This window comes from Salarias fasciatus, chromosome 9 (genome assembly GCF_902148845.1).
Source record: "Salarias fasciatus chromosome 9, fSalaFa1.1, whole genome shotgun sequence".
NCBI lineage: Eukaryota > Metazoa > Chordata > Actinopteri > Blenniiformes > Blenniidae > Salarias > Salarias fasciatus.
This window is the reverse complement of record NC_043753.1, coordinates 4,569,002-4,586,402: the sequence shown is the minus strand read 5'-3', so window position 1 is coordinate 4,586,402 and position 17,401 is coordinate 4,569,002. Positions and strand designations below refer to the sequence as shown.

The 17,401-nt window shown below is 41.5% G+C and overlaps 1 protein-coding gene across 1 annotated transcript in view; it reads left to right on the top strand.

The window, feature by feature from the left end:
* LOC115393921 (NACHT, LRR and PYD domains-containing protein 3-like) overlaps nucleotides 1-14,587 on the top strand; it is a gene marked incomplete at its 5' end in the record, with an annotated part of 41,928 nt that extends 27,341 nt beyond the window's left edge. The window contains 2 exons of the mRNA XM_030099029.1: nucleotides 11,651-11,824; nucleotides 12,129-14,587. Of these exons, the coding sequence (XP_029954889.1) occupies nucleotides 11,651-11,824; nucleotides 12,129-12,141 (187 nt within the window). The remainder of the gene's footprint in view (nucleotides 1-11,650; nucleotides 11,825-12,128) is intronic.
* Nucleotides 14,588-17,401: the final 2,814 nt, after the last annotated feature.

Sequence of the window (17,401 nt, the reverse complement as noted above, 5' to 3'; positions counted from 1 at the left end):
TGATTTTTAAAATATGTTCTTTACCATTTCTGGTTAAATAAAAACATACTGGCAAAAAGACAAAAAAAAAAATCATAGTACAGTATCTTGTGGTTTGTGTACATGCACAAAATGTAGTTTTCAATCCAAACAGTATTCATGTTCATCGCCCTGATGAAGCCACACGTTGAAACATCGGCTTTGATTCAGCATACAACAACTTTATTTCAGTTAAATTGTTAAGACTGCACCAAACAAACAGACAGACTATATACAGTTAAAGCTGGTGTCCGGAGTTTCTGTTCGTTTCCAATGTATGAATCATTTCTTAACAGAGCTTAAATGTGTCAGTCTGGTTCGATACTATCATATAATATTAGCATAAAGCAATATAAAAATGTATTTATGAGCTCCACCTTCGTCTCATAGACCCCCATGTTATCCGAAAAAGCGCCGGTCAGCTTCAGCCAATAGATGTCGAGCTTCTGCTTTGTCATGCTGTCAATCACCGTGTGGAGCAGCCAGAGAGCACGGCCGCTCGCCCAGCAGAGGAGAGTTAGCTACGCAGCAGCCGCCCCGCTCACCTCGGATATATCCACTGTCTGCTGAACATCCACCGTAAACAGCTCAACATGGAGGATGCTGTAGGACTCGGAGGCTCTCATTTTCACTCCACAGGTAACGCACGTGCACAGTTAAAGGGGCGTGGCTTGGTCGCTCAAGAAAGCAGAGGGAGGGGGGAACCTTGAGATGTTGAATTAAAAAAAAAACTCTCATTCTTTCAAAACTCCGGACACGAGCTTTAAGAAATGCAAATTTAGAACACATCATAAATGTTGTGTTTATCCATCTTACATCAGATGAATTCTCCTGTTTTGATGGTTGGTAGAAAAAAACTTTCATAATCTTCTCCATGTCAAGTGACTTTGCTCTTCCCACCCAGGACACCCAGGCTGTCAATCTGTCATCAGTCATTGTGCACAAACGGGTCTTGATGAGTTTCAGAGCAGAGAAGCTCGCTCACATGCTGCACTGCTTACTGGGAAGGCTCTGGCTCTCCTGCACAGACGGAAAAGCTCCTGAAAAACATATTGAGCCACATATTTTGATTGATTTTGGATTGAGATTTGCTTTGTTTGGGTCTGGGGTTTTCAATGTATTCACATATAAATATCTCATGTTACACAGTTGGAAATAAGGGGCCAACTTATCCTCCGTGGAACATATTTATTTTGCAAAAAGCCTGCAAAACAGGAAAAGATTTATTAGGAGTGCACTCGGTTCTTGATCTCACAGACTGCAGCATCAGACTGACTTCTTCTCCGCCAGCTCCAGAAAAATCAGAATGCAATGTACTTAATACTATAAAACAAAAACAACAGCAATCATGACACTCTTCTTCTAACAATAACTCTCGAGTCACATCTGATCACATATTTTACAGTCCTGAACTATCAAAATCACAATATACCCCTTTTATCAATAACAAAAACTCTTACTCAGCTCAAATTACACTTTTACAGTGCTTTTAACCCTTATTCCTATTTAACATTTTATTCTCTTCCCTCTATCATTCCTATGAACTCTATTTCTATACTAAATCTATTTCAAATCAATTCTCCTAACTGTAACCCTGTTCTTACTGTAGATGAAATAAACACAGATCATGCTAACACTCTCTTATCACTGATGAAATACAAATGCTTCCTCAGTTCAAATACATATGTGACAACTAAGAGCTTTCATCTCAGTTTAACCATTGAATCAGCATCAATATTGAATCACAGAGATACTTTCAACACAGCTTTCCCACTGCAACAACTCATTCTACAAACACTTCACATGAAATGACACACTTATTCCACTCCATACCCGTTCTGATCATAAAATCATGCCCAAGCCACAGTTATGTGCATCTTTCATAAACTCACGTGTCAGCTAAACCTGAAATAAACATGAAACAGTTCTATGGCTCATTACAACACTTTGCAAGGACTACACGTCCGCCATCTTGCATGAAAACGTGGTGAGCTGCCTTTGCCAACTAAAATGTGTTAAATCCGGCTTCCAACTCAACATCTACAACATTCCAGGGCACCCAAGATCACCCCCGACTGCTGTGTGTTATTTGTTTAAAGTTTAAAGGAGCTATATCATGCAAAATCCACTTTTTTAAGGTTTTCAGCATGCCACAAAGTTGATTTCCCTTTTAAACCACCCCCAAAATGTTATTTGCCTTCATCCACGCATGTCTGAGTAATCTCTTTCAGTCTGCTGCTCTCTACAGCAGCCCCTCCCTTCGGGTAGAAAACAGCTTGTTTGAAACTCTTCAAACTTATGTATGTCACAAAAGTTGAACTCCTCCCCACCACTCTTCTACTACTTCTACTCCAGAACCGACTCGGTGCGACGCCCGGGGCGGGCCCGCCCCGTAGGACCGCTGGGTGAGACCGTGCATCTCGGTCCCGCTCCCGAGCGGGTTGGCGGGGAGCCGGTCGGAGTGGCGGGGGCGGCCGGCAGCGTGATCCATGGTCGCCCGCCGCCAAAGCCCGACCGGGCCTGGAGGCTGGGCCGCGGGCGGGGGGCCCCCCGTTGCGGGTCTGGGGTTTGTGTGTGCTCTGCTTCTCTCCTGCTTCTCTGCTTCTCTGACACCTCCGTGCTGGAGCCGCTCACTGCGGCTGGCTCATATTTCGCCAAATTCATCCGAACAAAATCATAAACAGTTGGTATTCGGACAAATAAACGACACACTCGGCTCTAAACGACCACTTTGTCGCCTAATTTTTAAAAAAATCTCGATGAAGTTCTACATTTGAAGAGTTTAGAGCTAAAGTGAAATCAACTTTAGCCGGTCGATTTCAGCTTGCAATGCATTGTGGGTTATTATGTAGTATGCTGTAGTGTAAATGCTCTGCATACTGTTTGATGGACTGAGTAAGCAGGATGCAGGATGGATAGTATGAGTATGGAAGGATGTAGGAGGCGGTATGCGGTTTCCAACACAGCCAGAGCGTTTTCTCTTCCGGGTTTCAGAATTACCCCCGAAAATCTTTTATTTTACACAAAATGACTTTTCCTTAGCGCCAAAAATAAACTATTACCAAGTTAATGCCAATAATAGGGTTTGGACTAGCGAAAGAAGCACGATACAGCCCCTTTAAGACCCAGCTTACCTGCAAAACAGGAAAAGATTTATTAGGAGTGCACTCGGTTCTTGATCTCACAGGCTGTGTTCGAAACCACGTACTTGCCCACTACTCATACTAACTTATTGAGTATGCAGTGTGTTCACACTGGCAGTATGCGATTTTGAGTATGCGAGAAGTTCCCGGATGCATACTGCATTCACCAGAAATGTTGAGTACACATCGTGAGTTCACTACTCATACTGAAATTACCCAGAATGCAATGCGACAGATAGTGGGAGAGCGGGAGCCGATGAGCACGGAGCAGCAGCAGCAACAACAGCAGCAGCATCATGATGGAATATTTATTTTGATAAACTTTATTCAGTTCACAATGACTGTTTCTTAATGATGTTCATTCACCAAGCTAAGTATGGTTCTAGATATAATTTTCCCTCCAATTTTTGTGCGAGTAGGTATGTTATGTTACGAGATTTCTGATTAGATTTACATTGATTAAAAATTGTTTAAAAAAAAAAAAAACAAAACACTTACATCTGACAACAAGTCCATGTTGAAAGCGACCATGATGTGCCGATCTTTGTTGAAGAGCTGAAAAAGCCTCCGTCGGTAGGCATCGTAACTGGTCCAATTCCGTTAACGGGACACCGGTCCAAACAGCGATGTTAAGCGAGATATATTGCTGAAAGGTTGGCTTCTTGTTTTCAAAGTAAAAGCACAGATTTATCACTCAGGTTTTTTTTTAATGTGAAAGGGAAAGGGGTGGTTTATTTTGGTGAAAATAACCGGAAGTGCGTTGCTCACTGTGGCTGGCTTACGTTTCGCCGAATTTGCCCGAACAAAATCATAAACGGCTGGTATTCGGACAAATAAACGACACACTCGGCTCTAAACGACCACTTTGTCGCCTAATTTAAAAAAGAATCTCGATAAAGTTCTACATTTGAAGAGTTTATAGCTAAAGTGAAATCAGCTTAGCAGGTCGATTTCGGCTCGGGGAGGAGTGCAATGCATTGTGGGTTATTATGTATTATGCTGTAGTGTAAACGCTTTGTATACAGTCTGATGGACTGGGTATGCAGTGTGGACAGTATGGGTATGGAAGTATGTAGTAGGCAGTATGCGGTTTCGAACACAGCCACAGACTGCAGCATCAGACTGACTTCTTCTACTCCAGCTATAGGGGTGGGCGATACTCCAAATTTTGGGATTGATCCGATACCAAGTAATTACTGGGCCAGTATCGCCGATTCCGATACCGATACTTTTCACTACGTTTTTTTAAAAAAAAAAGTCTATATTTTTAAGTTTATTTTACATACATCACAGGTAGCAGTAACGCTGTTTGACGCTGTAAAGTAGCTCCCAGCAGTTCCTGCTCCTCTTCCTCATCTTAACATTGCCTTAATAAGCCAGTCTGTCTGTCTGATCAGCAGGAGGCGAGCTGCACTCTGAGCCTGAGTGAATGACCTCACCTGGACAATAAAACACAGGACCAAGATTTTAACCAAATAAAAGAACAATTTTTATTAACCAACAGAAGAATACTACAACAATGTTATATCCTGGAAGTTCTCTGTTGTACTCTATCTTATGTTATCTTGAAATGGCTTCCAATAAAGATAATTAAGGTCTCTTGTTTTGCCCTTGGTATCGTGAGTAGTTATACTACAGTAAATAAATACATTTTTTAAAAAATACCTGAAAATGCACCACAAATAACACGATAAACAAAACTTTCTAAACACATATGCTGCGTCAAGACACAGCATCTGGTTCAGTCACATGCTGAAACCACATTAAGCTAAGGTCAGCGATCTTGGAAAACTAGCATGTAGCACGAACGTAGCATCTCCTCAAGGCTCCGCCCAGCTCCCACCTCATTGGAGGAGCTCCCGTTGGGAGCGAACGCACTGGACGCTGAAGCGCCGTGCACGGAGTTTGTGATCACCTCCAATGTTATTAACCTTTCTGACTGCCGCACACAACGTGCATAGGAGCGCAGCGCGCCGCTCCACTTCCTTCTATTTTTCTCGCGAGCCGCGAGCGCCGAGAGCGCCTTGGCAACGTGCACGCGCTCTGAACCAGGGCCAGTGCACGCCATTGAAATGTACGCGCAGGGGGCTGGTAGAACGGCGAAGGGATTTGATTGGTTCCTGAAGAGCGGTCCACACCTTACGATTGGTTGGAGTTTTTACTGTCCTTTGGCCGCTACAGTTGTCAGATTCTTCCTGCACCTTTTTCCGTCCACATAATGTATTGACTTCTCCCAGGGGGCAAGGAGCATTTCACTCAGTATGACAAAAAGTGCTTTTGGACAACATCGTCTACCCGAGCTTTAAACAACTCCAGTCATCAGTGCAAATATACTGTAAACTATAGCTTGCTGTCATTCACCACCACCTTTGATATGTTATATATATTTTGTAGCTCCATTAACACAATCAGGATTTAATTGACTAAATATATGAAAATAGTTTAATCACTGCTGAAATGACATCTTTGACCACCAATTGAAAAGCAACGTCAAATTATGCTGAAAATACCAAAATCTTAAAGCGATACTTCAACATTTTGGCAAATTGGCCCATCTAGGGCAATTCGGTAGTCATTTAGAACAGCATACTTACTTTTTTTGTGAGGGCGAGCTGTTGTTTATTCAGCGGTGAGTCTGAGGAGAGCTTCACGGCGGACATAATGGAAGTGGACGGTACAGTAGCTTCCCTCGTCAAACTCATCAATCCAACACAATCCAACAACCCCAAAACACACTTTGGTGGACACGTTATAATCCCCACATTCACTACGCTGTGAAATATTAATGCAAAATTACGAGATTGAGCGTTTTTTTGCGAAGATTGCTAAGACGGAACTACTTACTAAACATGGCGTCTGGGCGTAGTGATCTCAAAAGAAAAAGTAGTTCCCAATATTTGCTTCAATGTCGTAATGCTACAATATTATTTGTTGGTGTTTGACAGCGTAGTGAATGTGCGGATTATAACGTGTCCACCAAAGTGTGTTTTGGGGTTGTTGGATTGTGTATTTGATGAGTTTGACGAGGGAAGCAACTGTACCGTCCACTTCCATTATGTCCGCCGTGAAGTTCTCCTCAGACGCACCGCTGAATAAACAACAGCTCGCCCTCACAAAAAAAGTAAGTATGCTGTTCTAAATGACTACCGAATTGCCCTAGATGGGCCAATTTGCCAAAATGTTGAAGTATCGCTTTAACTTGACTTCTCTAAAACACTCCTGGATGTTCTGGAGGCTTCTGTTGAAAAGCCTCAGGCAGAGACCTCTGTGTGTGTCGGGGTCTGGTTAATCGGGGCCCTCAAATGGTTTATCAATTATCTTCAGAACAGGGTGCAATATGTCTTGTATAATGGTTATTCTTCAAAGAGCTCAAAACTTTTCTGAGGCATCCCCCAGGGTTCAATTTTGGGACCGCTGCTTTTTTTGATTTATGTAAACGATTTAGCCTTCTCATGTGAAAGATTCTTTCCCATATTATTTGCAGATGACACAAATCTTGTTGCTACCCATAATAACTTTAATATATTGATTGATCAGGTGAATAAGGACTTACTCTCGGTTTCTAGATGGTTTCAACTCAACAGGCTTACAGTAAATGTTAAAAAAATGCAATTTCATTGTATTTTGTAACAAACAAGGTTTACTCCAAGGAATTAGCCAAAGTTTTCATAGATGGTCTTGTGATAACACAAGTACAAACCGTAAAATTCCTTGGGGTAATGATAGATGAAAGACTAAATTGGGCAAATCATATTGATCATGTTTGTAAGCGGTCTATGAAAATGCTTGGGATATTTCAGAAGATTTATCATTTGACACTTCCTACAACACATTTAACACTTTATTATAGTTTTATATTCCCGTATCTGAACTATTGCAATATCATCTGGGCATCTACTTATCCTTCATATCTAAATAAGCTGATAGTCATACAGAAAAGATTTTTGAGAATCATCTCAAACTCCAGCAGATATGCGCCATCTGCACCACTTTTCAGAAAATACAGCGTCTTGCCCATTGACAAATTGAACATTTATCAAGTCTGCTTATTTTCACACAAATTAATTTACAATAAAAGTGAGCTCCCAGACTCATTTCATAATGTTTTCACTCACACATCTAACATACACTCATATTCAACTAGGCAAAGTATTAACAATAATCTCCATTTACCTCACACAAGAACATCTCTTCAACAACACGGTATTTCCTACAGAGGCCCCAGGCTCTGGAATGCTCTTAGTCCTACACTTAGCTCTGTAACCTCATACTCACTCTTTATGAAACAGTTAAAATTATTTCTAGTATTCCCATAAAATCTTACTTAAGCATCCTCAAAAGCATTTGGTGTTATACTTTGTTTGTTAAATTATGTATTTTATTTCTATCACTCCATATGTGTGTGTGTGTGTGTGTGTGTGTGTGTGTGTGTATATATATATATATATATATATATATATATATATATATATATATATATATATATATATATATATATATACACACATTTTTTTCTTTATGATTTTGTTTTGATAATGCTCTTTATATAAATTTTCATAATCAATTTATTATGATTTTTTTAAATTCCTTTTGTATTACTACTTTTTGTTTCTAACTTTGGTTCTAACGTTCTTTTCTCACGTTGTATTGTTACTTGATTTGCACGCTATTATTGGTTGTATTGGAGTAGTGCTGCAACTCATTAGATAATCAAGAAATTTAATTACTTGGAATTGGTCCTTATGATATATATTTATGTCTATCAGTAAGAAATGTATATTTCATAAGACTGGAAGAGTATAAAGTGATCGATGTTGTGGCATTACTCCTCATTTATATTTGTCAGCTTATTTGTCATTGGAAATAAGTCAGGGAGAGGAACTCTGGACAAGCCCTTTGGGCTTCGTTCCCTCCTTGCACTGCCTTAATTGTGTTGTGCTGAACAAATAAACTAAAACTAAACTAGCTCAATGCTAACCATGAATGGAAAGCCAAAACACATACCAGGTTAAAAACTTACTGTAGATGGCATCCAGTTTAGTTTTGTCCAGAGGTAGACAAGCATCTCCTCTGCCTCGTTTCCCGCCACGACGACTGCTCACCAGCAGTATCTCCATTGGGAAGACTGCAGTCAGCAGACGCCTCACAAATACTGCAGCCGAATTTGCATTAACTGCGTAGGCCCAGGCCAGTTTCTCTGTCATGACTCCAGTCCCAGGACGGATCTCCACCTGTTTAAACAAGGAGACATAGTGAGTATTTAGGGTTTGAATAAAATTTGACTTGATTTAAGACATTAAGACAAAAATTACATCGTCCATACTCATACATGTACATCTAAGAAGCAGTAGATGATGAAGTAGATTTATTTATTTTTTACAAATCAGTTACCTTGGACAACTGGGAGTCCCTTCTTGATGGAATAACAGACTCTGATGTGGAGCTGGACGGTGACAGCAGTGAATCTGCAGATGATGAACCGGGCCTGGACAGCGAAGAACTTTGGGGGGGCAGTGGTGGTGTGCTCAGCTCCAGACTGGATCTCTTTGCAGTTTCTCTACTGCATTTAAGCAAAAGCGTTGTACACTGGGGTCCTCTGTGGACTCACTCAGCCTTCATGTTTGAAGATTTCAACGGTTACCTTCTAAAACAAGTAAAAAGTAGTCAAGCTGTTCCACAACAAATATGCAAACAAGTGGCATTATCCCGTGCTTTCCCCTGTTTAGCAAAGCAGTTCTTGACAAATGCACCAGCAGAAGTTAAAGATTTCTGCAATGAAATGAGACAAGGACCCCAGCATGCCAAGGGGTATAGAAGGTTCACTGAGGTGACTGCCCTTGGTCCACCCAATGTGGGATTCATATCTCTTGGTGACCAAGCTTCTAATGTAATCTGCTGATCTTGTGCAAAATTGAAAATATTTCTACAGGAAGAATGGAATGAATATTACTGGATATAATTGCTCATGAAATGTTGTAAAAATGCAAGACTTGACAAAATAAAAAAAAAGAAAGTCCATTGTCATGATGAGCTGGAAACCTGCTTTTATTCAATCATGTGTTTTCCTGTAATTTCATTGTTGAATCATGTTGTCTATTTGAATGTCTCACATTTGTTGCACCACAAGTACAATTTGTAAATATTTCTGATAATATTTGCAACAGTTCAGTTTCCATGATGATTAGGTTGATATTACATTTTCCTACTAAGAATATTGTACGTAACATTACTGTCATATATTGTTCTGATAAATACCCAAATCATACCATTTTCATTTTGTTCAAATTTACCAAGGATCTTATATCTGGTTTCACTATTGTATGCTTTACATACAAGTTTCAGACAAAGGAGATAATTTTTTTTTTTTCATAAGATTTATCTGTATTTTTTCCATATGGGCTTCCTCTGGTTGGTTTACGATCACAGCGACTATCGTCTGATCTGGCTCCGACTTTCGGGGACCACGCCATCTTTAGCTCATGAAAAATACTGTTCCTTCTTTCTGGACATGAACTTCATGCTCCGCACGTTTGTTGGAACAGCTGGACTCAGGAGGAGAAAACCAAGAGAAGTTAAGATAAGATAAAACTTTATTGATCCCACGGTGGGGAAATTTCACTGTTACAGCAGCCCAGAAGAAGAAGTATCACAGTATCAAAGTATAATACCAGACGATTCCCGCGGAAATTGTGAGTTTGTGCCTGCAAGCTGCTGCCGTGTGTGTGTGTGTGTGTGTGTGTGTGTGTGTGTGTGTGTGTGTGTGTGTGTGTGTGTGTGTGTGTGTGTGAGAGAGTGAGTGAGTGAGTGAGTGAGAGAGTGTGTGTGTGTGTGTGTGTGGACTGGGCTCTGCAGCATGTTAGTGATCAGCATGTTGATGAGAGCTCTTCTCCTCCTGGAGGCTTCAGCTGTTTGGACTTTACATTTCTAAACTCTTCCAGTCTGAACCTTCTTCAGCTCTCAATGACTTCAACATCAGACTTTGTCCTCTAATCTCACTTCTTTCTCTCTTTATTCAGGTTGGAGAAATGCAGGTTGTCAGAGATCAGCTGTTCTTCTCTGGCCTCAGCTCTGAAGTCCAACCCCTCCCTCCTGAAACATCTGAAACTTCTGGACCTGAGTGGGAACCGTCTGCAGGATTCAGGAGTTGAGCAGCTGTGTGGTTTTCTGGAGAGTCCACTCTGCAGTCTGGAGGCTCTGGGGTCAGTTGACTGTCTGTTACTGTTGTAGAAGGAGAAATGTTTGTCAGCAGCTGTGATCTGAGACTCTGATCCTGCAGTGAGAGAGTGGACTGAGCTCAGCAGCAGGTTACTGATGTGTGTGTGGACATGAGGAGGTGTGTGACTGTTGTGTTGACGTCGATCAGTCAAACTTTATTTATAAAACACTTTTCATACTTTAAGCAGCACAAAGTGCTGAAAACAAGCTCCAACCATGACGAGATGACAACTAAACAAAGCAAAACCAAATCAGAGAACCCATCCCTTCAACATTACATAAGCAGACACACACACACACACACACACACACACACACACACACACACACACACACACACACACACACACACACAGAGTAAGGAGATATGGCATGGCACTGAATATCTTGGAAAATGCTAAGATTTGGGTCGTCCACACTGGGAGGGGTCACAGGTCATGACTGTCGGGGGCGTCTGCACCCGAGGTGGGGAGCCCCCCAACCAGCTGGGCCAAAGGGCCCCATGGACCCCCCAATATACTGGACCCCCTGAGGAAACACTGGGGTAATAAAAGTATAAAAAACAATAAAGAACAGAATGAAAGGCCTCAATGAGGATAAATAAAATAAAGTGAGCATTTAAAAGAGTGAAAATACATCAATAAAATAGATGTAAAGCTGAAATACTAAAATTACCTAAAATTGACATGAAAAATACAGAAAATAAGCAGCAATAACATAACATAGGAAGAATTTGAAGAATTTAAAAGGTCAATTTCCAGCCTGTTTAAAAGGTGAGTCTTCAACCGTCTTTTAAAACTCTCAGCAGTCTCTGCAGTCCTGAGCTTCTCCAGCAGGCTGTTCCACAGATGGAGGCCATCGTGGCTAAAAGCTGCCTCACTGTGAGTTTTTGTTCTTCTTCTGATGTGGATCAGAGGAGCTGCTGGAGGAGCTCAGGATCCACGAGGGTCGATGTGGTCAAAGCTGATCAGATCAATAAGATGGAGCAAGGCCGTTAAGACATTTAAAAAGTAGTTCAAGAAGCTTAAAATCCACCCTGCAGCAGACAGGGAGCCAATGCTACGACTTTAAAGCTGGTGTCATGTGGACCCGCCCTCTGGTCCTCATCAGCAGGTGTGGCTGAGTTTTGCATGAGGATGATGTGAGTGATGAAGATCCACAACAACAGAACAGCTCATTGATCAGGACACAGTAATGTGGAGCTGCTCATTTCTCCATCAACACATCTGGTTGGTTCCTCCTCATTGATTCTGCTGCTTTCTCTCTTTATTCAGGTTGATGAACTGCAGTTTGTCAAAGATCAGCTGTTCTTCTCTGGCCTCAGCTCTGAAGTCCAACCCCTCCCACCTGAAGGAGCTAGACCTGAGAATCAACAAACTGCGGGCTCCAGATGTGCAGCAGCTGGTTGATCTCCAGCAGAGTCCAGACTGCAGCCTGCAGACTCTGAGGTCAGTAGATGGTTGGAGTGAGTCCATGCTGCTTTCAGCAGGTTTGTACTAAACACAGTCAGTGTGAGAACAAAGATCCAGGGTTTGACTCTCAGTGAGGCTGTGAGAGGAGAACGCTGAGCAGCTTCAGGATTGGACAGCAGAGGACACACAGTCAGCCAATCAGAGGAGCCACAGGCTTGTTGTGTTGGTGTGACAGTGGTGGTCCTTCATGAGCTCTGAGCTGCTGACTGCTGCTCTGAACAGGACTGAAGTCCTCGCTGCTTCACAGAGACTCTGATCATCTCCTCTCATCTCTCTGCAGCTGGAAGAACTGAGAGCAGAGAGGAAGCTGTGTGTCCTGAAGATCTACTGAGGAGAGCAGAGCTTCATCCAGACTGAGTGACAGAGGAACCACCAGAAGATCTGCTGAGTGTCAGTGGAGCAGTGTGAAGAGCTGAGAGAGTCCAGCATCGAACCAGGGTTCCTCTGGGTGTGACACAGAACCATCAGTGTGTGGACTGAACCTTCAGAGGACAATGAGACTCTGTGACCTTCAGAGAGTGAACTGGTCTGTGTGGAGTTTCTCAGCTTCTGTAAAGTGGACCAGGAGCTGCTCAACACTCCATCAAGCTGTTCACCACCTTCACCTCCATCAGCTGAGGATTTGTCCACAGCACAGAGAGTGAGCTGCATGAACAGAGACACTTCCTGTTCCAGTCGGCTCTGACCGTGTCTTGAAAGTGAAATGAATCCTCCGCTGTGTGTCGGTCACACTGAGCGATCTGCACCGTCACACACCGGTCAGCAGGCTGCTGCAGCTGCTTTGTACAGTGTGGCTGTGGCCGACTGGTCCCATCAGGACTCAACATGTCTCCTCTGAGAACCGTCCACAGCTGATCGGGGAGGATCAGGTTGCTCCTGCTGCTGCTCAACATGATCTCAGGTGGTCCACACTGTACAGAGTTTGATAACTCAGCCTTTAAAACCACTTTCTGAGGTCAAATTAAGTCAGACAGCTTTTTTTTTTTCAGGACCACCTCAATTGTCACACTGTGTGTGCCTCACACACATAACAAACTTCACACACACCTATTTTAGCTCTCATCCTATTTCTAGTAGAGATGGTCTGATCTGAGATTCTGGATCAGTATCAGATCCAATATGGACCAAAACGGCTGCATCAGATATCAGAATGTTTGGTTCAGAAAATGTCTGAAACACTCCATGAGCCCAGACTGTCCAACAACAGTCCAACTTCACTTCGTTCCACATGGAAACACAGCTGAGCTGCTGCTGTGAGCCTGAGTTTTCATCTCTGATCAGAACTGAGAGAAACTGGTGTCTGCTGTGTGAATTATTTTGTCAGGACTCAGTTGGTTTTATGTTGTAAAAAGAAACAAAACATGACTCCACTTCTTTCATCAGATGTGTTTCACTGTTGGCAGGTCATTGACTTTTGTTAATGTTTGTTGTTGCATTCTTTGGACACATGGTGGCAGTAATTAGACAGGTTGTCCATGTGGAGGTCAAAGGTCACGGGAAGAGGAGGGCACACAGTTGTAACCAGAGCAGGAACAGACGACCAGGACAAAGATTTCCAACTGTCTCCAGGAAAACCCCGGTATGATCATCATCTGCTTTCATCAAATAAACCATCAACTGAACTGCAAGTAGACTGACTGGAAGTTCTGGTTTTAGGTCTGTACTGGTTCACTGCTGCTCCACATGTGTAGTCATGGCAACAACTGGACTATGGAACATTGAGGAACACCGAGGAACCTTCAGCTCCTCCAAAGTTTCATCAACATGAAACCTTTTCTCATTGAAGTTTGAATGAAGGAAGCTGCAGAACCAGAGACCTCCTGCAGGGGGCAGCAGAGCTCCTGAACTGTGTTTTTAACATGCAGTCTGACAGTGACCCACAGGGGGCGCCCTCAGTATGCTGCAACCAGCAGCACGATGGGAAACCACAGTGGGAGGATGGATGGACAGATAGATGAATAAATGAAAATATTTTGATGAATCCTTCAAACAAATTAGTTGGAGAACAAAAGCATTTCCATGAATATTGACTGTGAAGACAGAGATACAGAGAAGGAGAAGCTCTGTGGTGCAGTGGTTCACTCTCCTCTCACACTGAGACTGTTCTGGGTTTGAGTCTGTCAGCCTGAAAGAGCAGCAGGAAATATAACTACAGATAATATTGTGCGTGTTGTGAAGAAAACTGTATCCCAGCTGTTTGATGCTGTTTTCAGAATTCATGGTTTCAAATCAATATTGTTTTATTTTTATAGTTTCTGCTGAAATGGTGAAAGTGACATTGTAGTAAAACATCCAAAAAGTAACTGATACTTTGAGAAAAGTCCTTCAATACTTGAATTTAGAGAAGCTCTGAATTTAGTTGTAATCCAGCAGAAGTCAAGTCGTGCAACAGTCGTTGGACTTGAGTCCATTTTCATCTCTTTCATCTCAGAGTTTCATCAGCAGCTGGATAAATGTAGTGATGATGAGTGACTGTAACCTCAGCTGTGGAAGGAACTCAACAGGTCTCACATTAATCCATTGCATTAATCACATTAATAATTGTTGGTTCCAGTTCTGCTTTGACGCATTAATGTTACTGTTGTCAATTAAATGGACAGTGAAACTGCTGAAAATCTATATCTCTATTTATCTCCCTTTCCCTCTCTTTTTAAGCAAACTTCTACTGAAATGAACATGAAATTGGTTTAATTTTCATGAAAATTGTTTTTAATTTGATCACATCATATGATCCCACGATCCAAATGTAAGCAAATAGCTGTTGTCAAGTTATTAAATATTTGCTGAGAAGTCCATTATTTTAAACCTAAAAGAGGATTAATTGTGACAAAAATCAAGATATTAGCCTGAACATTCATCTGAAGTTTGAGGAAAATTTAGCAAGAAAATATTTTTAAGTAATTTAAAAGTCACAAACACTTAGAATTTGTGAAAATTAAGTTTAAATGAATAAATAAATAAATAACTCAAATGTTTTTTAATGTAGTTTTTCTCCTTTCAAATAGAGTAAAGGACCACAAGTTTGGAGGGCGGGGCTAGCCCATTGCTACTTCCTGGTTCCTGAGCCAATCAGATGTGAGTTCCCAAGGTTGGTCAACAAGATTGGTATTTGGCGTTTGGTATTTGATGTCACCGACATTTTCAGCTCTAAAACAAATTCACGATACTTTTTCAATGACAAAAAAGGTATTTCAGCAGCAACTGGCTGCGAAAAACATCTTCACTCGACTGAGTGAAGTGAGATGAGTTTAGCTGGAGCTACGTTCTCCGTTCTCTTCTAAACTGGCAACCTGAGCAATACTCTCTGAAGGAGGGGTGGAGTCGGAAGAACAGTCTCTGGTTTTAAACTGGACTGAAGTTCTGATTTGAAACATTCAGAGTCAATAGAACCGAGAGCAGAACAAATCAGAGCGGGCCGGGTGTGAGGCAAATGACCGGGCCCTTTAACACAAATAATAAAGCTCATGATAACAATCATTTTCCAACATACACATGACCGCAACAGCAGGGCTGACGAACTTCAGCACCACGGAGAGTGACCGAGTCGTTTTGAAGTTGATCAAACGGACATGAAGTATAAAAAACCCAAGAGAACAACAAAAACATGAGGCTCCGTGGTCACTAATGACAAAACGACACAAATTCAAAGCAGTTCAGCACCACGGACAGCGACCACATCATTCTGACACCCACTTTAACTGATTCAACTGAGAGCCTGTATCAGTAGCTGTAAAGTTTAATGAAACTGGCACAGTGGTCCACATGGTCACTGACAGTTTCAATATGAAGAACTATCGACCTACTCACCACTATTTGAAGGTCATACAACGAGCCTTGCGCTCCGTGAACTCGTCCACGTTGCTCATATGTCCTTTTTCTTTGCTCTCTCATTCTCAAATCATGGGAGGGCCCGCCGTCTCCAGCTCCCTTGAGCCGTGGTGGAGGCCCGGCTCCCTTAAAGGAGCCAGATCATGCTTTTCTGAGCCTGCCGAAGTCAGCAACAGGCAATTATAGCCTATTTTAGCACCTGTGGTACATATACTATATAACAAAATATTATAAATTCTTTATGCCTTGTTTTTAACACTGAAGTCCAAACAACTGGACTTCACTGAACCACGCCTCTCCACATATTGGTAACTCTCATGTTGTCATGTGATGAACTGGCAAGATAAACAGCATGTCCATGATGACCACAAATTTCAAGAGGAGAAATTACATTTCAGTAACTTTCTGGTTCAAATCCTTTCAGCAGTGCCTGTAAATTCACACAGTTCCAACTGAATTTTCTCCATATTTGATCATATCTGATGTGATGTTCGTGGTTTCATGTTTGTGGCTCTTTTCTGTCCTCTCCCTGCTCTGTGTGCTGAGATTTAGACATATGTTCTCATGTTTGAGGCTTTTGTTGCTCTGAAGCTTTAAAATCTCCAAAATGTTTCCACATGGGAGATTTTATTTTATTGTTTTTCAATCTGAATTCAACACATTTTCTGGACATTTCTGATCTTTTTGTGGAAATAATCTACCTGTGATTGTAAATGAGCACATTTCAGACTTAATTTCCACTCTTTTCTCTGACATGATAAAACCTGATCATAATTCCACACAACAGAATTGACTTGATTTGCTGTCAGATTGTGTCCATTTTTAACCCTTTCCTCCACGACCAGCTCTGTGTCTTGTATTCTTCCGTCATATTTGTTCATCTCAGAGTCTCCCTGCAGCTTTAAAGCTCAAAAATGTTTCTCTGGGAATGAAGTGGATGTTTTTAATAACACATATTGACACCTTTATTCCATTTTTGGAGTCTTCTCAGGGACGTTTTCCATTCTTGGGCCCAGATTTCCACATTTCTAACCTACTTTTCCTCTGAATTCTGATCAAATCTGATAATTCTTGTGATAAAATACATCATACACCATCTGTTCACATCTTGGAGACTGTCTGGAGTCTTCATTGTGGACTTAAATATATCTGAAGCGTTTCTGAAGTCCTTTATAAAAAAAAATGTCTTTAAAATGAAATATTCTACTTGAAGTTGTAAATACGAACATTTCAGACTTCATTTGGACTCTTCTCTTCCTGATACAATTTAAATGTTGATGATGTTTTGTCAAGATTCCAGGAATATTCATGATTTGCTGCTTCACTATTGGACTTTTTTTCCATTTTTGGCCCGTTCAATATCATGTTTTCTCATGATCGAAGCTTTTTGGAATATTTTTGCTGCTCTTCCGTGCTCTCACTAGAGTGGTTCACAGTTTGCCTCATCGCAGCTAAAAATGTTTTCATTGTGATCTCAGCTCTCCGATCTTGAACAATAAAAGAATGATGAGAAATTTGACGGTTTAAAACAGGAACTTGTATTTATTACAGGCTGTTACAATAATTTCTTTATTTACTGCTTTACTCTCTGGAGTCAAAAGCAACAACAACAAAAAAACAGAAAAGGAAAACGTTAATGAGCTGCATGAGGAAATACCTTCCACTGGCAGCCTGGAGTGAATGTGGCTGCTGTCTTTAATCACCAACTTGTTTCACAAACTGTCT